Source organism: Hetaerina americana, unplaced genomic scaffold, assembly GCF_022747635.1.
Source record: "Hetaerina americana unplaced genomic scaffold, ioHetAmer1.1.p SCAF_38, whole genome shotgun sequence".
Classification (NCBI taxonomy): Eukaryota; Metazoa; Arthropoda; class Insecta; order Odonata; family Calopterygidae; genus Hetaerina; species Hetaerina americana.
The window spans coordinates 210,801-234,647 of record NW_027286963.1 but is presented as its reverse complement, the minus strand read 5'-3'; the positions used below and the strand labels follow the sequence as shown (position 1 = coordinate 234,647).

General features: G+C 34.6%; 2 protein-coding genes across 3 annotated transcripts; one reads left to right on the top strand and one right to left on the bottom strand.

The window, feature by feature from the left end:
• Window positions 1-651: 651 nt before the first annotated feature.
• On the bottom strand, window positions 652-1,642 carry mRpS17 (mitochondrial ribosomal protein S17). The gene is made up of 3 exons (XM_071589457.1): window positions 1,339-1,642; window positions 1,074-1,267; window positions 652-989 (listed from the first exon to the last, which is right to left on the bottom strand). The coding sequence occupies exons 1-3, from the start codon at window positions 1,456-1,458 to the stop codon at window positions 821-823; spliced, it is 483 nt and encodes a 160-aa protein (XP_071445558.1). The 5' UTR covers window positions 1,459-1,642; the 3' UTR covers window positions 652-820.
• Window positions 1,643-4,741: 3,099 nt separating this feature from the next.
• Window positions 4,742-23,057, top strand: Pop2 (CCR4-NOT transcription complex subunit Pop2). 2 transcript variants are annotated; one of them, XM_071589479.1, is made up of 8 exons: window positions 4,742-4,864; window positions 5,398-5,533; window positions 5,654-5,892; window positions 14,512-14,705; window positions 18,263-18,424; window positions 19,917-20,031; window positions 20,182-20,322; window positions 22,286-23,057. In XM_071589479.1, exons 3-8 carry the CDS (start codon window positions 5,749-5,751, stop codon window positions 22,403-22,405), a joined length of 876 nt encoding a protein of 291 aa, XP_071445580.1. In that variant the 5' UTR covers window positions 4,742-4,864; window positions 5,398-5,533; window positions 5,654-5,748; the 3' UTR covers window positions 22,406-23,057. The 2 variants fall into 2 exon arrangements, with proteins under 2 accessions (XP_071445580.1, XP_071445579.1); XM_071589478.1 differs by having other exon boundaries at window positions 5,398-5,892.
• The last annotated feature ends 790 nt before the right edge of the window (window positions 23,058-23,847 follow it).

Below are 23,847 nucleotides of genomic sequence, written 5' to 3'. Positions count from 1 at the left end.
TTATTTGCATTTTAATGGTACAAAAGTTCGAGAACAGCATAATAGTGTTTCATGTTTAACATCCTATTCATTAGTTCCAAATATACAGGCTTCCAATAGAACCTCGTCATTTTTACGCTTACTTTTTAATCTTTTTCACAACAGTGAAATAACAAAAACTTTAAACTCATGTGTAACATTAAACTACTTCGCGCTTTCACATTATTTGATTTGACTATCAGTAATGAGGCATCATTTTTTTCATAAGTGCCTACGTATTTTGCAGTATACGAAACGGTGAGTTATGGTATGTATTTCAGGCACACAAACCAGAGAAAGAACTTTCGAATTTCTGAACGAATTGTCAAATTTCCCTCATTCAAGATTCAAAGGAGTACCTACCTGGATACAGAACTTGTGAGCCAACAAACGTGTGGGAGAGATTATGAATAATGTAGAGTTGCCTGCATAAAATTGCTAAGACATTATTGCACAGGTATGACCCACAATAATTCATACATTTGGATTACCATTTCCTCAACACCGTATCTGTATGATAGAGGCCCAAAATACCGATAAAGCAGTGGTAACAGTTTGCATTTCAAATGGAATAAGGATATTTTCCTCACTATGTTACATGTAAGATTGGGAAGTTTGAATTGAAAGACAATATTTGATAAATAAACGATCTATATATTTTTAAAGCACTATTTTATAGCGTATTCTCTGAATACATAACTTTTAATGACCACCACAGTTATGCACATTATTTTAGGCATGGTGGGCATATTATACAATTTCCTTCGAAACAAATAACCGCTGTTAAATTTTACAACTAACTTCAAATTGCATACGGTTGATCTTCGTTTTCGGATTCGTGATACTTAATGTAGCTTTCTTCATGGGAGAAATCTTTAACATCTTCCAACCATCCTCTCTTTTTTGCTTTTTCGTACTCGAACCTGGTTTTTGATTCGCCATAGAGTTTGGTCTGCTCTTCCATGACATCCCTACAAATATAAGTTCAAAATATGATAACGAAATCTAATAGGCATTAGCATGAAAAGGGTGACAATATTTTACCGCAGACATACCTGTATTTGTTCACCACAACTTTACGATTAGTTATTGGGTCAGTAACGTCACCTAATGGATAGACCACTTCTAATATTTTGTGAGTTATGGCCGTTGTCAGTTTTTGGGGAAGCTCTTGAATTAATACCACATCTCCAGTTTTACATTTCTTCTCTGCGTCTTGTACGTAATAAAACTCGTCCTTCTTAAAATACTGAAAATAAATATTAGGTAGCATGTGCAGGGTTTTCAATGTCGATCTAAAAAGAACATCAATAAACATACCATTAAAAGATTTGTATCTAATTCCAATCGCTTAACACGAATTTTCGAAGTTCCTGGGATTAATGTGGGAACACACTCTCCCAAGAGCATGAATGTCCTTTTGGCAGCTAAGCTGACCATTTTAAAATGTGCAAACTACAACCACAGACTGAACTGATATGTACTATGGATGTAATGTATATTATAACATTACATGCGTCACTTTCGCAGCACGCATTTAAAACTTAATGAACACCGCACCAAGATTACCAATCATGAGCAGCACAGAATATAGATGCGAGGAGACGATTAGCATAATACCATTGCGGCGAAATGTCGTAATTGTGGCGTCGGTGTAGTAACGTGTGAAAAAGAGAGGGCTTCGCCTTTTGATATATTAGAGCAATTATTCTTCTCTATTAAAATCTCCATATTATGAAAACCGAAATTTAATCTATTAGTCGGACGGAAAGCACTTAAATTGAAATATCAGCATGGTAAAAAGTGCATTGAGCATGTATTTTAATTCGTTATTATTTTATCCCTTCCCGCTCATACGTGAAAATGATTAGCCGCTCTACTTGCAGCATGATTAGTTGATGGTATTTTTTTGTACCGCTGCATAACATCAACCTCCTTCTTCTCTTCTTCAACAATTTGAATCCAAGTTGCTCTAGGAATACATTTGAGTGACATATTATTTCATTACTTGAAATAAAATGTATTGGCTCCAAATGATGCCATACCTCTTGTGTCATGATTTTTTCTTTTCAAGAACCATCCCTCTTTTGATATCACACGCAGTAGATAAATTTTATAACGTCTCCTTTGACATTACTTAACTTCATCAACTCCCATGACTCATTTTTATCAGCATATAGTGAAGAGAAATACAGAACGAGTGAAATGCATGTAATGAGATCTTCAGAAATTGTAATTTTTGTATCTGTAAATTTTGTTTGTTTGCATTTTTAAATTATAGTCGTATCTCATTACCTCCTCTAAGATCGGACAGCTTTTCATATGTAATGTTGAGTCGTATTTTCAGTTTTGCAGCATATAATGGTCTGTAATATAAGTGATATATTTTAGAGGACTTTAATTGTGCATTGATTTTAACGAATGAATTGGAGGGTAATGTAGTTCTATATGGAGTTGAGCAACTTACATAGAGTTCTAATACAGAGTGCAGTGGAAGTATTCTTAGGGTTGGTCAGCCATTCCACTATTTTGGCATAGGCCTATTTATGAAGTGCAGATGGATTGAAGGAAAGAGGATTATTGAAATTCAGCGGTCAGATTATTTTGATACCTATCCATATGCATTGTGCACAAAGTATTAAGAGAGTCTAACAAAGTATTCTTCATTTTGGTATTGATTTGAACAAAGTTCACTTAATTTTAAGTTGATCTTTATTTGAAATTACCTATCCTAAGATTAGTGCATACTTTCATTGATGGAAATTTTAAGTTCTCCATAACGTACTGCTTTTGTACCCTTTCATGAGATGTTTTTTTTAATTCTTCCTCACTTGTGCCAAGTATTATATCCTTGGTATCCACCTACCTTCTCAGCCTTTCATTCTAATAAATATTTTGCTGAGGTATGTGCAAGGTTGGAAATTATTGTTATTATTATTTGTAATCTATTTACCAATAATATTCTAATCCAGCTAAGGTAGGGTTTGAAAATAGGTTGAAAATAATTGGCGAAAATTCAAAGGTCAGTTTCAGACCTGCCTGGCACTTTGTTCCCTCCTACTTGTTCTCAAACCTTTCTAGGTACCACATTTTCATTAAAAAGCATGCAAATTCTTCATATAATCACAATTAGCCCATGATATCAGGTACATAATGCCCATTACAGAGCCCAAGTTCTACATTGACTTCCATTGAACATGGGTTATCAATGTAGACTCAACAATTGACCAATAAAGATAACTCAGAAATCTGACATATCATGTCAATTTTGGTACATTATAGGGAAATTATTGGCCAAATTAGCATGGTCAGAAAATTGGATCGAAAATGTGAAGAGATTGTGATCGAAGATGTGAAGAGTGAGCATCAGCAAGTCAATTTGCAGGTAATACTGGCGAATCTGTTTTTCTCAAAATATTCTGTGTATTAAAGATATATTTTGGATGACCCCTAATGGCTCTTTTCTTTTATGTAACATGATAATAAATTGTTTGCCCTCACACTAATTCCTTCTTCAGTTATTTGAAAATTGTACCTGTTTTTATTGTCTAGAAATTCTATTAACTTCCTTTTTATTCATTGATTATATTACTTTCTATCTTATGTCGCACCCTACAACATTCCCCTACCTTTGGACTTTCCCTGCCTTTTCATGAATTTCCAGAGCAACTTCCTCTTCTCACCCACCACATTTAAAAGTTAATCAATTGTCTCCCACTCTGTCGTACTTATTTTCTCCATTCTTTGACAGATTCATATCCCCAAAACCTCCAGTCTATTCTCATCCTTTTTCCTTGAAGAGCAAGTCTCTCATCCATGATGGACTATACTCCATAATTAAGTGTTAACCAATTTTTTCTTTACATATTTACTTTGTCTACTAGTCATCAATTCTCTTCCTTTTGTAAATACTTCTTTCCCCAGTTCAATTCTTCTTCTATTATCCCCTCTACTATGTCCATTTTCCTTTAAATTGTTATTCAAATACGCAAACTGTTCCATACTCTCTCGTTAATTTCCTCTTATTTCAAAGCTGAACATATCTTATAGCTGATACTCTTATATAAATTTTTATCAATATATTATGTGATTATACGGTTTTTAAGGGAATTGAACAAGCAGTGAGACTGACAGTATTCTAAATCAAATAAAAATTCCATGGAAATTAAGTTCGAATTATTATAATATTATGTAGTTATTGTCTTATTAGATAAAATTTACTCTTTTAGAAAGGGACAGTTGAGTTTGACGTGTAATATATTACGGACTTTCCGACCGTGGGAAAGTCTAGCTCATCCCAATGCTTTACAATTGTATTACAATAACTTTAGCAGCAGCGGTTAATGCTGGTTGTCTCCTTGGCATTTAAGGATATAAAAACGGTACTACTTAACATTAAAGAACCTCGTGCATTTAATTAATCCAAAAAAGTGTCTCCTGTTTGAAAATATATTTTTGGGAAATCTACACCAGAAATGCTCTAAATACAAACATCCCGCGTAATTATCAGACTACAAGTTTTCGTTTATAATACGTACCTTGATTAGGAGAAATTATCCTAAAAATCAAAATCTTTAAAAATATTTTTTAACTTTACATATTTCCACCGGTTATTACAAACATTTACTGTCCCAAATATTATAAAAACATAAAAAATACATAGCATTCACATGATTCACATCGTGACTACATTCGATACAAGGGTAGCGACCTGGAACGATAGCGGTTTTCGATAGTCATGGGAAGAATTTCGATGGTTGCTTTTGCGAATTTGTGCACAGTCTTTCAAGAAACTGTGCTGTTTGTGTTTTCAGAGGGATAGGAAAAACCACAATAACCATGAAAGGTAAAGAGATTATCATTTTTATGTATTTGTAATGTATTCTTTTACTTAGGTTTGCATTTTGATGCTTATTTTAGCCCACAAAACTTGACATTCTGTTCAGCTTCCATCCCCAACATGGCAACAACACAAGCTTTACAGCTATAATTGTAGGCTAGTTTTCATGCATGATGGTCCATGTTCAATGCCATAGGTTTTGTGCAGTCTCTGTACCACTACTCCTTGCATACCACCAGTTTACATTGAACAAATGCAGAATATATGAAGTTCAATGAAGTTTATTGCTTTGACTATCGTTTTGGTGATGTTAAGTTTAACAGAATATCGCTGTAAAAATCATTTGCAGAAAGAGAACATGCTAAGTATCGCATGGTTACACTTAATGCCTCCTGAATTGGAGATGTTTATATATGTGAAAGAAGACACTTCGTTGTTATTGTGTTGACATCAAATCCAATTTGGTAATGTTAAGTACTTTTATGTAAAATCTCCGCTTTGAAAATGGTCACTGTACTAATGATAGGATTATTTTTCAGGAATCAAGTAACATATGTTTGTTACTTAGCCAAGTGACGCGGTATAAGGACTTTCCACTTCAGAGAAGCATAAAATTGTGATGTATTATGTACTTAAGACTAACACATGTTCATGTAAACATTTGGACATTTAAAGGTGTGTCAGTGGTTTACAAATAAGTGCCAGTATTTGAAACTGTAATTGGTTATATTGTGCGTTTTGAACCAACAGACTCGCATTTAGCCAATCTTTTGAACTACGGGTGAACTGCTGTAGGGGATCCATTCTCCAGTCTGTGAAAAAAGTCTAGTTTTAGTGAAGTGGTGGATTGTGACGGTGGCGGTGTTTGGGAAGGTGGGGAAAGATCGGCCATGCCCACGGCTACAGGTGGAGCTAGTAGTGGAGGCATCCCCAACAACGAGGAGTGTGGTATCCGGGACGTTTGGGCTCACAATTTGGAGGAGGAATTCCGTACCCTCCGTCAAGTCGTCCAAAAATACCATTATGTTGCCATGGTAAGTTCACTTAGGATATGATAATACCCTTGTTTAAGGAGTACATTATATATCTGAGTACTTGTGATCTTAACAAAAGTAATCACATTCTATGCAGAAGGATCACAGCCCTTTGCATTTGTAGCCTACACTAAGGCTTGAGTCATTTCAAAATTACACTCAGAACCATGTTTGAATGCCTTGTATTTTTCTAGAAGCTTAAGTATGTTATTTACTTGCTGGAGGAGTGTATGGTTTTCGACTAAACTTTTAACTCTTCATTTCCAAATGAGTTTCAGTTTTTCACAATAATGAGCATATTTGTAAGAAGCTGATCAGTTTAGACAAAATTCAGTACTATGTATTACCGAGCGAAAAATAAGGTTAAATTCACTTCCATCTCTAGGCATTTATCAATTGCCAAAATTTGGTGTAAGTATTTAGCAGCCATAGATTGTGTGGTGGCTAAATGGGCAGATTGACTCCAAAAATCTCATTGAATCATTTTAAATCCCTGGACCAATTTGAGGAACAATAATTCATTCAGAATTGATTTTTTCATCTATATGCTAATTTTAAAAAAATCTTTAGAAACTATGGAGTAAAAAGTAATGGGTTAGTATCCCACATTTTGGGAGCAATGTTTTATTCATGATCATTGTGATTATTCACCTTCATTAAATGATCTCATTTCATGATCATTTTAAATTGAATTTGAAAAAAATTTAATTTGTGATGGGTGATGCTAACCCTCCAATATGAAATTTTTGCTGGTAGATGAGAAATCAATGCTTAAGAATATGGAGAGTAATTTTAATATTGGAATGATGAGTAATTTTAATGTTGGAATGACCTAATTACAATTAAACCTTTAAAATATGTGGTAACAATTTTGAAGCAAAAAAAGTTGGAAACCACTTCACTTCTACCATAGGCAAAATTTAATTAATTTGAAGACATTCAAGTGTGTTTGGCAAGTAAATATGGATTTTTTCACATCTGCAAATAAAAAATCTTTTGCTTAGAAGGAGATATTATTTCAGTCTATCTTAAAAATGCCATTTGTGCTATGTTGATTGGTTTTGCACTTATATATCTCAGATGGGTCCTTTTTAAAATATGTGATAATTAGCTGAATCCTTTTTATTTGTTTAACTCACAACCAAAATTTCAACTAGTAGGAAAGTCCTGAATGTTGTAAAAATGTGTGGAATTTTACCGAATCATATTCCTTTCTCAGTTAATTTAGAACACCCCTCAAGTGGCTAATATTATTATTACTTTTTATTTGCCCATAGATCACAATACAAAAATACCAGGTGGGTGGTGTATGTACATGATATAAGGCACGTCAAAGAGGAGCAAAGACACAGGCTCAGTTAAGATACATAAAAGAAATGATGCTCATAGTTACATAAATGTTTGTTACAAACCCATGAACATTGGCTGTAACATGCGCATGAAATATCAATTCAGAAAAATCATTGATAATGATCAATCATTATCACCTCATTAGAATATACAATCATGTTTCATGTCATGCTTCATTGAGCAAATTGAAAATAACACAATATAATTCATCTTTAAATTTAATAGTAAATGATATGAAACACTATTACCTTTTTTACCTTAAAATATTCTGTTTAGTCAAGATACATTTTGATGCCTAGTGTAATCTGCATGTACGGATTGATAATTTCTTCAAGTTCTGGATGTCCATTGGCAGTGAAGGGTATCCTGGGTAATCCTTTGAGGGGGAGGGTAAATGAATGATTGACAGTGAGGTGAAAAATGGGTTTTTATTGGTCACGCTTGCTTGTTTTTGTGAGCAGGATCGATGTTTTGGGTGGAACCATGCTTGGAAAGCGCATTGAAAATGTCAAAAAATATGTATTTAGTTTCTAATTGTAAGTGGAGGATGTTAGTTCTGAAATGTCCCTGCTATGATGTGCCTAGCATATGTCTCTCTTATAACAAGGCATAATCCCTCATTTTATAATATTTAATTTTGTCCGTTGGATTTGAAAAATTCACGTTTGTTCATTATTAATACAATACTTTGCATTTTAGTTTAATTCTCCTAAATATTGGTTTTAAGGTAAAATTAATGAAGGAGGGAATGGACTCGAAAGTAGTGCAGAGGGGAAATGGTTTTCATAAAATGTCAGGAACCAGCCCAAACATATTTTGTTACCTGAATTACATAATATCATTTTTATGACTCTTTGAGGTAATCAGGGTAGAAGTAATACAATCTCGTTCTGTTGCAAATATGTCTTTGAAGTATATTATACATGGTAATTTATTAAAACATTAAATGGATTCACCCAATTTACTTGCCGATCACTTAAATGGCTTAGGAAATGTTAGAAAAAATATTTTATGTATACACATCATTACAATGAAAGTCATGTCAACACGTTATCCAAAGTTTTGCACAGATTGATTGTCTGAGGAGTGAAAGATATTTTTTCATCAACCATTTTGTATGAACATGAAGAAAAGTATGCTGAAAAATGTAGAAGCCAGAATGAACCATTCCGTTGACCGATATATTTTGTGCTGTTTTCATGTTAATATTTTTCCTCTATAATTCACAATATATACTCTGTCAAGTGAAGAACTAATAGCATATATTTTTTTACATTGAATTGTAGATAATGAGTTGTGTACATCGATTTGACTCTGTGTGTTTACATTTTTGAAGTGTTCCTCTAGAACGTATATAATTACTTCCCCACAAGTAGAAATGTGCATTTCTCCTTCCCGAATGGACGTCATGTGTTTTGGGTGTTATTAAACCTATCCCTGAATCAAGAAGGTGCTTTAAAGTAGGAATGGTAAATGCATTCAAGTTGGTGTGTAGGCAAATATGATATATCTTCCATTTTGAGTTAATGATTACTAAAATTCAACACATTAATCAATCTCTGGATACTTTACATTTGCACCAGGCATTTTTTCTTGCTGTAAAATTACTCGAAAGTAGTGCAGAGGGGAAATGGTTTTCATAAAATGTCAGGAACCAGCCCAAACATATTTTGTTACCTGAATTACATAATATCATTTTTATGACTCTTTGAGGTAATCAGGGTAGAAGTAATACAATCTCGTTCTGTTGCAAATATGTCTTTGAAGTATATTATACATGGTAATTTATTAAAACATTAAATGGATTCACCCAATTTACTTGCCGATCACTTAAATGGCTTAGGAAATGTTAGAAAAAATATTTTATGTATACACATCATTACAATGAAAGTCATGTCAACACGTTATCCAAAGTTTTGCACAGATTGATTGTCTGAGGAGTGAAAGATATTTTTTCATCAACCATTTTGTATGAACATGAAGAAAAGTATGCTGAAAAATGTAGAAGCCAGAATGAACCATTCCGTTGACCGATATATTTTGTGCTGTTTTCATGTTAATATTTTTCCTCTATAATTCACAATATATACTCTGTCAAGTGAAGAACTAATAGCATATATTTTTTTACATTGAATTGTAGATAATGAGTTGTGTACATCGATTTGACTATGTGTGTTTACATTTTTGAAGTGTTCCTCTAGAACGTATATAATTACTTCCCCACAAGTAGAAATGTGCATTTCTCCTTCCCGAATGGACGTCATGTGTTTTGGGTGTTATTAAACCTATCCCTGAATCAAGAAGGTGCTTTAAAGTAGGAATGGTAAATGCATTCAAGTTGGTGTGTAGGCAAATATGATATATCTTCCATTTTGAGTTAATGATTACTAAAATTCAACACATTAATCAATCTCTGGATACTTTACATTTGCACCAGGCATTTTTTCTTGCTGTAAAATTACTTTATAATTGCTAATATATAATCCTCAAATTATTATATCTACCTTTACTTTTATCTTTCTTGAAATCTGCATAACCTTTGTTTTGTTTGTGTTGATTCTCTTCCCGCACCTATCGCACCTAGTTTGTAACGAGCTCAGCAGTGATTGTAACCCCTTGGCTAATTGGCCGAGTAAAGCTTGGTCGTCTGCCAATCGAACTGATTTTATGAATTATCCACAGACTTTCATTCCTATTCCCAGTTCTTCCAATGCTTCTTTGACCATTTCCTCCGCGTATACTTTGAAAATGCAGAAATATATATTTATTTAAAATACTGCTTAATGTATATTTATTCTCGCATATTTACATTCAAGCTAATTCAGATAATTCTGGGTTGACTACAGGATCAGTCATTTTTCTGTCCAGTACTGTACTGCATATTCCTTTCCGTGAATTATCAGAGATCAAACTCCCTTACCTCACATGGTTTGCTGTTTAAAATTATGTATAGAAGTATTTTCAAAATACCATCCAAATGAAATTCAAAAGTCAATTTAAAACAAAGTCAATTATTTCATCTCTTTTCAACCATCCAAATGTTTAACCACACAAAGCAAGCACCTGATAATTACCTGGCAGTTCGACACTTGATAGGAGAAGAAGCGAAAACAATGGGTAGTGGAGAGAGCTCCAAAATGTTAACCCCTCACTCTAGTCTAACACTGTTGGCTTAGTGAATTACAGGGGTAAAAGCTCTGCTTTGTTCTTTTTCCATAACCAAATATCAGTATAGTCTGATGATAAATCAAGTATTGGTTGTGGCAATTATAGTAAAGCGATTTGTATTTATGCATATTTTGTATATAGTACATAGGTTTGCGGATGATCAAGCTTTAGTTTATCAATATTTAAAGAGTTTTTAGTAGAAGGAAGTATACAGAGATAAAGAGGGGCTTATTGTGTATTTGGATTTCAAGTTTTGTATTGCTAAGTGAGACAAGTCAATTGTCACTGTACCATTTTGTAGCTTGTATCCATGCAAAACCTTCCCTAACTGGTAGATTACCAATAAAAGATGGACTAATAAGTTACGCTATTTTTATAATCTGTTTTGCTCCATAGTGTCATGCTGATTTTATTCATTGGACTTCTGATCACCTACTTCGATTAGAAACTCAGATTTGAATTGAGCAATTGTGATTTTCTGCATAATGGTTGATGAACTGTTTCTTTCTGTATCACGCCATAATCATAAGTCATAAACTTTCCAGGGGTGAGTGGAATATCTAGATCAAAATGAATGTTCAAAACTTTCACTGATAGAAAGTGAATCTTGAAACAGTAATTTTATTTAATGACATAAAGTTATCTTAATAATTCTCTTTGCCAAGTAGTATGATCTTGTTTGATTGCAAAACCTCAGTTTTATTAACTTCGTATGTAATTGCGTTACTCTTCCTCCTTTGCTCACTTTTAAACTCTTTGAGTAGCTGCTTGGATGGCATGAAAAGCAAATTGGTACTCCCCAGAAGTATATACTGTGACTACATCTTTCTATTGCTTAAAATCCAGTGTAATGTTCTTTAATGTTACTTATTTTAGCAAAGAACCATATAAAGAGTGAACACTTTATTTAAAAGATTCAGGCGAGATGTTGTGGAAGTTCATCATTATGAGAAAAATCTTTTGTGTGTTGTATTTTCTGTGCCAACAAAAAAGTGTGCATTGATGCATGAGGTAATTCCCGATTATCTTATGGAATAATCTTTACTGTTAGTAATTTCATGATGCAGATAACATACTCAAATAAGTAAGCATATTTCTTTTGAGTATACCAAAAATGGAAAAATTATGTATTTACTGCTTAACATGACAAACAATGATTGGGACTCTGGAAGTGAAGTAGCTGAAATTTTACAATTTATTCTTATTCTTTATGTAAGCTAATCCCAAGGAAAGTTAAGAACTTCTCTGTGTAAAAATCATTCTCCTAGCTTGGAACTTAAACCTTGGTCCCATAATTTCTTGTCAAGTTCTTGGCCTAGCTGAGCCACTGAGGCTCCCGCTTAAATATTGAATCTAATGGTTTCCAAGGAACAGGATGTTCTGATAAATTACCATGCATACAAAATAACAAAGAAATTGTGACTGTGCATGTTGGGTAGTTGATTTTTACCCTTTGAAATTCTCGCATTTGTTCGATCATTGGTGGGTGACTCTACTAAAGTAAAGTCTACTTAGGCTTTTGCTTCAGTTCTTTTAATTAATCCAAAGGACCCTGAAACAGATACATAGCAATGAGTACTGAGCTTAGAAATGGGCATTTTTTTAATATTAACAGTTTTTTTTGGTGCTAAGTTTTGGATGAATGTTGACAGAACTTGATTCACAGTGCTGAATAGTTAAAAAAAAGGGAAATTCCACCCTTAAGGTAATACTTGGGCATTGTTGATGTTTTGTAAAAGTGTGGGATATTTATGATCAAGTTTGCTGTCATCATGGTCAGTATTTAAAACTTAATATTTTTTTACTAAAACCCTTATCACTAATCAGTTTTCATTGCCTAATCCACTAATATCTTTTATAGGTTGCCTCTTTCTTATTTTGACATATTTTCTAGTCTCTTGGTTTTCATTTATAGAATGTTTCCTTCTATTATATTTCTTATGTAATCCAATGTCGCTCAAGTTATGTTCAATCCATTTTTAGGCATAAATGAGGAAATACCAACTTGGCAGATTTCATGATGACCATGGTTTCATTGCAAGGCAGCATCATCAAGTGGTGAGATGATACCTGATTATGTTGCCTTGCCACGAAATCATGGTAGTGGAAAAAGAAATTTTTAGTAAAATATATCAAGGAAGGAAGTCTTCCCTCATTTATGCCTAGTTTGAAAACTTCCTCCAAATAGTGTCTGAGACAGTCTTACCATCCATCTATAATTCTTTTTTGCAATCGAGTTCTCTCCATATGGTCCTCTTCTCTCCTTAACTCTGTAATTCCTCATTCCTTATTTTTTCTGTCCATTTAATCTTCAGGATTCTCCTCTTCAGTACCCTGTTTCTAAGACTTTTGTTCTTTTTTTGGTCCACTTTTCCAATACTTCATGACTCTGATCCATGCTCCACATTGCTCCCTTGTTTGTTCTTTGAGCAAAGGAGCTACCCTTTCTTCATGAATGCGCTCCTAACTCAAGCCATTCTTTTCTGAATATCAATCGACCTTCTTCCGTCTCAACTTACTCTGCTGCCCAGATAGATGAAGGATTCCACCTGCTTCGATTTCACTCCACTTATTCTGGTATCTGCCTTCAGGTTCTCTCTTCCATGTGTGAGGGCTTTAGTTTTCTTCTTGTTGATACTTGTATCATATTTCCACTGTAATTAGCCCAAAGCATTCATAGTTGCTTAGAGTTCCTTTCCTGTTTCAGCAACTACTGCAATGTGATCAGCATATTGGAATTGCTAATCTCATCACCATTCACCATGGCTCCTTTGATTAATTCTTGTGCTTCTTCTATTGCCTCTTCTAGATATATCTTCTTTATATCTTCTAGATATAGCCGGCCCTGGTAGCGGGGTAATGTCTTCGTCTGCCAATCCAAGGGTCACAGGTTCGATTCCTGCCTGTGTGGATTTTTCTCCACCTAGGGCTTGGGTGTTTGTAATTGTTTACATTGTTATCACTGTTAATTGTCCGATGTAGAAGGCCAAAAAGTGCTGTTTTTGGACTAATGCTAAATAAATAAATATATGTTGAAGTGTTGGCAATAGGTTGCATCTTTTTCTATGTCCTTTATTTATTTTGGCTTTATCTTCCCTTTTTCATTTACCTGGTTGTTACATGATTATTGTGTGAGTCAGGTGTTGTTCTCCTCTTGTAATAGTTCATTCCAAGCACTTCTAGTATCTTCAAACATTTTGTTCCACTTCAAATGGTCAGATGCCTCCTCGTAAGTTCACGGATGCCACATATTTCTATAATGGCTTATTTACATGCATCATTTTTCCAGCCATTATCCTCCAGAGTATTGGTTCTGTTGCTCCTCTTGAGTTTTCTCCCAAATCTAAGTTATTTTTCGATGAGGCTTCCTTCTATTCTTCGGAAAATTATACGAGTCAGTATTTTTTATGCGCAAGACATCAAGCTCAATAATCTGTGTTCTTTGCATTTATCTCATCTCATTATTGCGAGTATCACTCTCATCTTGAAGTCCTCTGGTAGTTTTCTACTGTTGTAGTTGTTTGATTATTCCTATCAGGGTGTTCTTTACTTTTACCCTAAGGTGCTTAGATTATTTCTTCATTTATTTTGTTTACTAATGGTGCTTTTGTTGTTCTTCAGGTCTTTCACGGCTCATTCTAATTCACTCAGCAGTATCTCCTGGTCCCATTAGTATTTTTCTATCATGATTTCTTCTTAAAGATTGTTTTATTATTCAGTAATATCATCATTCTATGCACTCATACAAATATTTTGAATCAGAATACAAAATTTAAATTTACTTTGATTAGTATTGATGTCTGTCTGTTGTAATTACCTTTCGTATATAATAAGTATTCCTCTCTTTAGGCATTGTGTCCTAACTGTCATTCAGTGACCCCTTCACTGAATTGCCTAATTTTTTAATTGGTGCATTCATTGAAAGCTTACTGGTGACAAAAAATGAAGAGTTGCCTACACTAGCAAAGGCCATTAATTTTTTGACATAGTTTTAATGCCGTTTGAAGGCTGCTAATGTTTTAATGCTTTTCAAATATTGTTCTTGAATTCAGTTAGTCCATATATCAAACTAATATGGTGTTGCTTTCTCTGTATTTGCAGGACACTGAGTTCCCGGGCGTGGTTGCGAGACCCTTTGGAGAATTCCGCAGCTCAGCGGATTACACCTACCAACTCATGCGATGCAATGTTAACCTTTTGCGCATCATCCAGTTAGGACTTACTTTCTTCGATGACAATGGAAAAACACATGGTGGATATTCCACATGGCAGTTCAATTTCAAATTCAATCTCTTGTAAGTTTTCGTTGGGTCGAAATAAAAATTCTGTTCTCAGATTAAATTCCCCAGGGAAGATTGTTGGGAATGCATTATTACATTTAAAATAGGTGATTGAAATTGTCATTTTATAGGTTTGTCATAAGTGAAGTAAAATATTTAAAGGGTAAAAATCTTCAATGGTTACCAAATGGGCAACGTTTGAAGCAATGAGGTTTTATAGTGTATTATATAGTGGTGAATACTTTCAAGTTTCCTCTCTGATTATCAGTTTTCATCAGCTGAAGTTAAACAGTGTGATGCCTCCAGATGTTATATCTGTAAGCCTTGAGTGTTGATCTTTTTCTATTGAACATAAGTATTTTCATAACCTTTGGTCACATTTGGCAATGTCTTGCTTTGCAACTGTCTTGCCAAAATTTTATCTATGGAGATGCCCCAATGTTTTTAACATCATTTCTTTAATCCACAATTTTATATATATTTTTCCTAAAAATAGGCGAGACCACAATTCCCCTTGATGTTGATATTATTTAGGTGTTGAGGGAAATGGCTTTTTTCTCTCCTAGATGTATCGTTTGGGATAACTCCTCACTTTGTCATTGTTTATACCACTTCTGGTTATTGTAAGGTACCTACAAAAGTACCCAAAGTAAACGTTATTCAGAGAAGTCGTAGAGGACTATCCTTCATAGCCATTTTTAATGATGGATATAAGTCAAATCTGTGTTCTCAAGTGCCTTTAACACTTAAGAAGGCAGGCCTGGTGGCGGGGGAGGCATTAAGGCTTGCCAAGCATCTTGACTCTGGCATTTATTTGCGTTGAAGGCCTTGAGGTGAAACTCAGCCTTAGAGAAGTAGAGGGAATTATGGTGGAATATCATAAATAACGAGTTGTGTGAATTAAAACCCTGAATAATAATGTTTTATTGTCTACTGACCATATATACGAGGGTCATCCGGAAAGTAGTACCCGTTCGTGAAATAAAGACACAAAAGTAAATATTAACAAACATAAAAAATTTTATTTGAAAGAGGATACTTTAAACTACTTCTCAACATAATCTCCAAGCAAATTAAGGCATTTGTCATAACGTGTGACAAGTTTCTGTATTCCTGCTGCATAGTCCTTCGCCGCCAGCTCATTGAGATACGCGAGGGACCCATCTTGCACAAATTTTTGCATAATGCAGATGGTGTTTAACAATTTCATGAACAATTGTTCGAGAAACATTGGGAAAATGCTCACAGATGTCATCAATTGTGACGCGCCGATCGTTCCTCACGAATTCGTCAACTGAGCTCACCAGTTGGTCTGTAATGACAGACGGTCTCCCCGAACGCTCATCGTCGTGTGTGTTCCCCCTCCCCATGTTGAAGTTGCGACACCACCGCCGAACAGACGACTCGTCCATTACATTGTCTCCATACACCTCCTTTAATTGGCGATGAATATCACATGGGCGAACGTTTCTTGCATTGAGGAATTTAATCACTGCCCTCACTTCACAACTGGCGGCGTTCTCAATTTTTTTAAACATTGTAAACAATCACAGAAACAACACAGGCAATGCTAGCGTCACGCAACTTGGCTCAGAGAAGGCAGACAAGCCACTGAAGCTATCTGACCTCGTCCAGCGGCTACTCGCGTCGTCAGCACTTCATGCGGCACGAACGGGTACTACTTTCCGGATGACCCTCGTATCATGTAGTATAGGAGTCGTCAAATGCAAAGAAAAGTATAAAATATTGGCACATTTTGATGCAAGGAACATTCTTAAAAAAGGAGCATATATATTAAAGTGTATAATAAAAACGCAATGCATTGTAACTGCTTGTTGTTCAAAAATTCATTCAATGAATAGTAGCAATTCATCAGTAAGAGTTTACTGAGTTTCAATTTGAAATTGCATTATTTATCACTCATTTTCAAAGAGTGTGGTAATGTATTACAAATTCTTACACCCATTACGATCGGGCTTCTAAATAAAATTGCTTATTTATGATAACTTGTGTGGACGTTGTGATGATTTCTATTTGAATAAGAGTGAATATCAAAATGACTCTCCTCCATTAGATGCAGCCGTAGAGAAGTCATTGTTGCACACTTGATCCCATCATGGAAGAGAAAAATCCATTTAATTTTTTCTGCTATTCCTATTTTTAATGCTTCATAGCCGAGGAAAAGAAACTGCATACATATATGTCTAACCACTTTCTCGTTTCAAAACTAGTGTCATTTGTTTTCAATGGTTATTTCTTATGAGAGGAACTCTCATTGCCTGGACTATTACACTTCTGAACTCTATCTTGCTTCTTCCATTTCAAATGTTCTTGATCTTATAATAGCATAACTTTCTCCGCTTGTTGTGGTGTGTTTTTCCCACATCCTATGTGGAAATTATCTTCCTCACATATTTTGTTGACATTTCTTAATTTTTATTAATGTGTATCCTTATGTTACACTTGATTAAATTAAAAATCCTCTGATGAAATTTGTTGTCTCAGGCGTAACTTAATGGAATTTGCATAACATATTTAAATGTAATGAAATAATTGACTTTGTAATTCCACACACTTTATTTTTAAAAAACACGATTTTGACGTTGAACCAGGTTTTGACGTTGAACGTCATCATCAGGTGGTGATCTGATCATCATCACCACCTGATGATGGCATTCAACGTCAAAACCTGGGTCGTGTTTTTTAAAATAAAGTGTGTGGAATTACAAAGTCAATTATTTCATTACATTTCAATATCCTCTGATAAAGGTTAGGAAAAATTGTAGTTGCCTTGCATACATAAAATTGATAAAATTATGAATAAAATTTCTGTTAAATGGAGAAAAAAAGAATGTAAAAAAATGGGTACTGAATTTGAAGTGAATGTAATGCTTGCTATATATTTAAGTACACCAACTATGCAAGGGACTGCATTAGTTGGTACCGATGCAAACTGTAATGTTAGCATACATGTATTAAGTTATTAAGTGTAATGTCAAATCATGTACATCAGCATATCATGTTGTCTGTGCCCCTTCATTCCATCTGAATGATTCTTGATTGAAGTTACTACTTTTTAAATAAATTGTCTATTTATTAAATGAAGAAAGAAACTCTGAACTACTGATTGGAGATTTGATAATATCTTGAAATCGCTTAGGTTAAAAATGGAATTTCAATTGTGAACTGGTGCTTAACTCTCAGGACTCTTGTGAATCAGCCTGTTCATCGAGTATGTCTTGAAGCTGATCACCTTAACAACCAAATAATTATCAAAATAAGAAAACTTAAACGTAAATACCTGTTTAATGGCAGTTAAAATGAATTGAATAATTATAAAAATGTCATTTTCCCTCTCCTAACAAACCTTTTTGTTGCCCCTTTCAATTCTTTGGTATCATTTCTACTTCCATTGTATTCTCCAACTAAGTGTATCTTCAGTGAACAGTTCTTCTCTTATTTAAATTTTACCTGCTGAGTCAATGCTAATTTTCCAGCTTCATTTTGATACTGTGGACTTGTTTTTTTTTTTGACCAAAATACCTTACTATTTCTTTTTTCTGAATCCCTAGGGAAGACATGTATGCACAGGACAGCATTGACCTTCTTCAGAACTCGGGCATTCAGTTTAAGAAGCACGAAGAAGAAGGTATTGATCCCTTGGATTTTGCTGAACTGTTTATGACTTCCGGAATAGTGCTTGTGGATAACATCAAATGGCTATCATTCCACAGGTATGTGTCTTAAGGGCTTGGTGTTCAAAAATTGTGATCAATCTGCCTTAATGTATTCAAATATCTTTCGGACTGAGGGGAGTTGCAATTTATTGAAGGGCTTGGAGAACTTCTAAAGAACCTTATGTAGAGAGCTAGGTGTAGAGCATTGTAACGGTCAATTAGGATCAAGTAGGCAGGGTCTTAAATCTCAATAATTCAGTTATCTCAGTCCTCCGTAGTGTTCACTGTGTGAGTATGAATGATAGTATGCATTTCCATCTCCTTTCCTTCCCCTTCCTCCCAGTCTTGTCATCTTGTTACACCTGCCGTCGTTATTCATTATATCTACCTCATCTTGCAAGGATATTTCTTCAAGGTCTTATTAGTAATGCAAACAATTTAACAAGACAAATTTGTGACCATCAGCAGACTTGTGCACTTTTTGAGGCATAACAACCAGGTTATCGCAAGGAATATGATACCTGTAACAAAAAGTGTTACAATGCAACAAGTTCTGAGTGTAAAAATCATTTGCCTTGACTTATTCGAACCCGAATCCCTCGATGTCCAGCCTCGAGTGCTTTAGCCAGTTTAACAACTGAGGCATCCTCTTAATGCACATTTAGTGGATGAGTCAGTTGAAAGTTACTGTTGCGGCATCTCTCATGGTTTCTTGGAATTTGTTAAAAGTTATAAATTTAATTTTATGGTTTCCATTCAGGAATCTGATGCACTTGATGTAAGACACTTCCTCATACGTTATTTGTTTGAAGAAAGATTAACTTTGCAAATGCCATGAAAAATTTTTTGTTGTACACAACCATGGTTTCTTTTTAAGGCAATGTCATCTCCATGTTACTTGAGACAGTGTCTTACGTCAAGTCCACCAGCAATGCAACCAAGACCATTCTATACCAGAAATTTACTATCAAATACCATTTGGGAATTGTTGAGGCAACTTTTTTGGACAACCCAGTGCTCATCGAGAGCTGCATTAACTGCTAAGATTAGCTCCTGATGTGAAAACAATGATAACCTAGACTTTAATCTTCCCTATTTTTTATGCAACCATGGTGGCATTGATCTGGCAACTGCATGCTACTCTTAATATAGGCTGTAGGGTTGCTTCCGCTTGAGATTTCCACAGTATTATACAAAGGGTGTTGTGAATGAATGGTGGTTACCATCGCCGCATGTATCCAAAACAGAGTATACATGTATGGTATTGCTGAGTTTAATTAATATTCTTGGAACTGCACCCCCTTTTCCTAGCAGCAGAGTTGTCTGATTGGTTCTAAACATAGATGAAGCTCCAGTCCTAAAGATACTTATAAACCCTGGTCATATAATGTTCTCTCGCAGACATATACTCCCATTTCCCCCTTACTTTTAAATATTATATGACACCCAAAAAACGTCATGTAATGCATACTCTTACTCAGAAACCTACTGTTCACAGCACCGATGAATATCCTTAACAGTCCATTAAATATCGTTCTTTATTTTTCAGTGGTTATGATTTCTGCTATCTGTTGAAACTGCTGACGGACCAAAACTTACCACAAGAAGAAAGTGAGTTCTTTGAACTCCTAAAAATGTACTTTCCAACCGTATATGACGTCAAGGTATGTGGGATGCTTGATATTCTGAATTAGAAAATCTTAGTCTTGAATTTTTTGGAATCCATACATATTTTCTTTAGTACCACTCAATATGTAAGGTACACTCAAGTTGAAAACTGTATGAAATTTCTTCTTCTACTCCATCCCTCGTAGTACCTAATGAAGAGCTGTAAGAACTTGAAAGGGGGCCTTCAAGAAGTTGCAGACCAACTGGAGCTCGAGAGAGTGGGCCCACAGCACCAAGCCGGATCGGATTCACTTCTCACAGGAATGGCATTCTTCAAAATGAGAGAGGTATGGTATTCCGTATGAGAGAATTCGTTGGTAATTCATCCATGTTATGTAAAATGGATGTTTAAAGTTCTTGTTTCGCCGCTGGAGGGGTTGATTCAGAGGAATCTGAGATTGTATGTGCATATTACTCAATGGTAAGAAGATGAAACCTCAATTTTCATTGCATTTTTGATAGCACCGGTGGAAAATAATGTAAAATTTAGGTTTATATACTCCGCATGTTCAATGGTAGTTGGAGAAATTGAAAGAGGCATGGGAAGAACTGGATATAGGAATGAAAGTTGGTGGGGAATTCATAAAATCGTTTAGGTTTGCTAATGGCCAAGCTATAGTTAGTGAGTCAGCCAAGGGATTGCAAGCATTGCTGAGTACATTGGAAATTCAGTGCAAGAGATATGGGATGAGAATAAATGTAAATAAAACAAAGCTTATATGGTTTTCCTGAAGGAAAAGGCTAAGTTAAATATCAAAATAGGAGTCATAAACTTGTGAAAGTGGAACAGTTTACCTATCTCGGAAGTGTTTTGCACCAAAATGGTTAAAGTAGCAGGGACGTAGAGAGAAGAATTGTATTAGGCAAAGAAGATTTCACAAGGAGAAGAGAAACGATGATAGAACTTTTGGAAAGGATGTTAAGAAAAGGCTCGTCAGAATATTCGAATAGAGCATAGTTTTGTGTGGCATGGAAAGGTGCTCATTGAAGCAGGAAGATAGAAATAGATTGACGGCTTTTGAAATGTGGTTGTGGAGAAGGATGGATAAGTTGAAGTGGACAAAAATGAAAACAAATGAGGAAGTACTAGTAGTATGGTGGGTGAGGAGAGGGAATTGTTGGGAGAAATCAAAAAAGTAGGAAAGATGAATGAAAAGCAAATTGATTGGCAGTGAGGTGTTGAAGACTGTGATAAAGGGAAAATGTTATGCAAGCAGGGAAGGGGCAAGAATAGGATAGGGTTGTTGGATGGAACTATGGGAAAAAGGAATTGTGCAGAGTTAAAGAGGGGTTTAATGTTGAGTAGGATGCTGGGTTATGTTTTGTTGGGAGAGGCAAGAAAATTGTTACTTTGATTCTTAGGAATAAATTATTTAAGACTCGATAATTACTGTTAGCTAGGTCAAATCATATTTCTTTCATTTTTTATTACGTGGGAACTGGATATAACAAAAGTTCACAATTTTTAATTGAAAATCAATTCACTTGAGTTAACTTAGCAGCATTTAATTATTATGAAAATACTCAAGTCAACTTAAGCAAAAGATGTGTAAAAAAATGGAAATTGAAGGTAAAAATGTGGAGTTTAATTAAATAAATAAAATGGCTGTAGAAACCTGAATGAAGACTGTAGAAGTCACAGTTTTTAAATGGTATATGGGACAGCAAATGTGATGTTCAACCTCTCAGACAGTCACAAACTGAAAATGAGATGAAGGGAGATAATTAAACTAATATATATAAGGATTTTTATAATTATTATTCTCTTAATGTTTGCGATGGTGTCCATTGTATAAGAACTGAATAGGTTGGGCAAAGATTTCTTCATTTTGTGCTATTTAGTTGATGATTGATGTATGTTATCCTAACAAATGTACTGTTTTCAGTTTCACTTAATTTCTGTACTCATTTGTGTTCACTTGATATCATTGGCCACTAATCTATTATTTTGTAGAGGAAAAGGTAAACATGAAGCTCGAGTTTAATTCCTGTGAGGCCACATAGTGATAATGCCTTTATGAAAAATTTCATCTTGACATTATATAGACTGTTTTAAGCATATTTCAGTTAATTAGCCGATGGTATAAGAATATAGTAATGGATATTCAAAAGTTTGGGAATAGCGGATGCCTTTTACTCCAGCTATTGGTCATACTTATTATTATTTATCATACTTATTACTTTCTGTATGAAAATGTGTACATATTTAAATCTTTTTTGTACTCATGTCTCTGTATTTCAAATCTGCAGATGTTCTTTGAAGATAACATTGACGATGCCAAGTATTGTGGTCATCTTTACGGCTTGGGTACCTCATTTGTGGTGAATGGGAATAGCTACCATGACAACGGAGATAATAATTCATCATGATGGCTTGCAGTGTGTGCCAACTGGTGTTTTTTTTTAAAGTTATGGCTCTACCTGATTCCCCACTTTTTTATTTTAATGAGGAAAATATAAACAAATAGACATTGTTTCTGTGAAAGGTCTGAGTTCATTTTCTTGTGCTTGATGGATGCCCACAGGCCTCATGCATCTGTAAATAACCTCTTTTCCTTAATGAGGAGTTTGGGAACATTATCAGAAGGAGACTTTCATAATGGCTATGAAGGACATGGGCAGAACATCGTACTGTAAGTGTTTGGCTGATGATGGCTGAGGAATGAGGATTTTAGAGATGTGGACAGGGAGAGTGGTTTGAGAAAACTTCAAAAGTTGGCAATTCTGAGAGTGATCAAGTGAAGAGTTCTTGTGGTTCTTGGTAGTGCATGGGAAGTGTCTGTATTTATGGTGGTGAAATGGGATAAAGGATCCATGTGATACTGCTCTCCTAGCCTAAGCTCTTCTGCCCTTTTATCCCAACCCTACCCAACATTCCTTTTCCCTCGAAGATTAACTTCCCTTGAATCCTACCCCAAACCAGCATGTATGCCTTTGGCTCCAGGTTTAACATATTGTAATGATTGAGGCAGTTAGTGAAAATTAAAATGATCTGTTTTTATATATAGAGTATATAAAAATATGAATTCTTTGCACTGCCCGTCCCCTCCTATCCCTCTGTCACAACCAAAAATAAATTTTCTTTGCAACCATGTGTAGAGCTTTAATTTTTTTCTTAGATATATTTGTATCATCATCGTGACAAATTGTTATTTTTATATTACATATCAAATTTACCTGGGTTCGATTTTCTGTGTTATGCTGTAACATCGATGAAAATCGTGGTGTATTTCCTGTTTAACCCTAATAAGGATTAACCTTAGTAGTTTTATAAAACCTATCTAAATCAATGAGCTGTGGTGCTGAACTTCACATTTTTGAACTTGCCCAATTGATAAGTTATTTTTATGTGTAGGAACTTATTCAGTTTTGCTCCTTTATTTCATAAATGATGGAGAATGTTAGTTCAAAATACAAATACTTGGATGAGGTAAGGAAATTCATAATAAGACCAATTCTCCTTTCTTTAAAATGATTCTGGAGTTATAACTCATAGCAATATTTCCTAATAAGGCCTACATTTGATTTATCATTCCTCACCTATGACAAGATTAATAAACATCCCCCTGAAATTAACATTTGCTTCATAGAAATCAGATTAGAAAACGTAATTAATTAATTAAATTCTTTCCCTTGGTCAAATAGTTTACAAGTTCTGACTAACATGTTATATCTCAAATGTATCATATGTAAAAGACTTTTAAATCTTCTTTATTCATGAAGTTCCTTCTGCTTGTGCCATGTCATTAGCATGTTAATACTATTGCATATCACAGATACAGAAAAACCAAACCCATCTGGCAATGACAGAT

Bases quoted from the DNA above. Each gene is read 5' to 3' on its own strand.
- mRpS17 (XM_071589457.1), bottom strand. From the start codon at position 1,458: ATGGTCAGCTTAGCTGCCAAAAGGACATTCATGCTCTTGGGAGAGTGT. The intron at 1,268-1,338 runs GTATGTTTATTG...ATTTATTTTCAG, and splicing joins TAGATACAAATCTTTTAATG to TATTTTAAGAAGGACGAGTT. The intron at 990-1,073 runs GTATGTCTGCGG...TTATATTTGTAG, and splicing joins GTTGTGGTGAACAAATACAG to GGATGTCATGGAAGAGCAGA.
- Pop2 (XM_071589479.1), top strand. From the start codon at position 5,749: ATGCCCACGGCTACAGGTGGAGCTAGTAGTGGAGGCATCCCCAACAAC. The intron at 18,425-19,916 runs GTATGTGTCTTA...TTTATTTTTCAG, and splicing joins AAATGGCTATCATTCCACAG to TGGTTATGATTTCTGCTATC. The intron at 20,032-20,181 runs GTATGTGGGATG...CATCCCTCGTAG, and splicing joins CAACCGTATATGACGTCAAG to TACCTAATGAAGAGCTGTAA.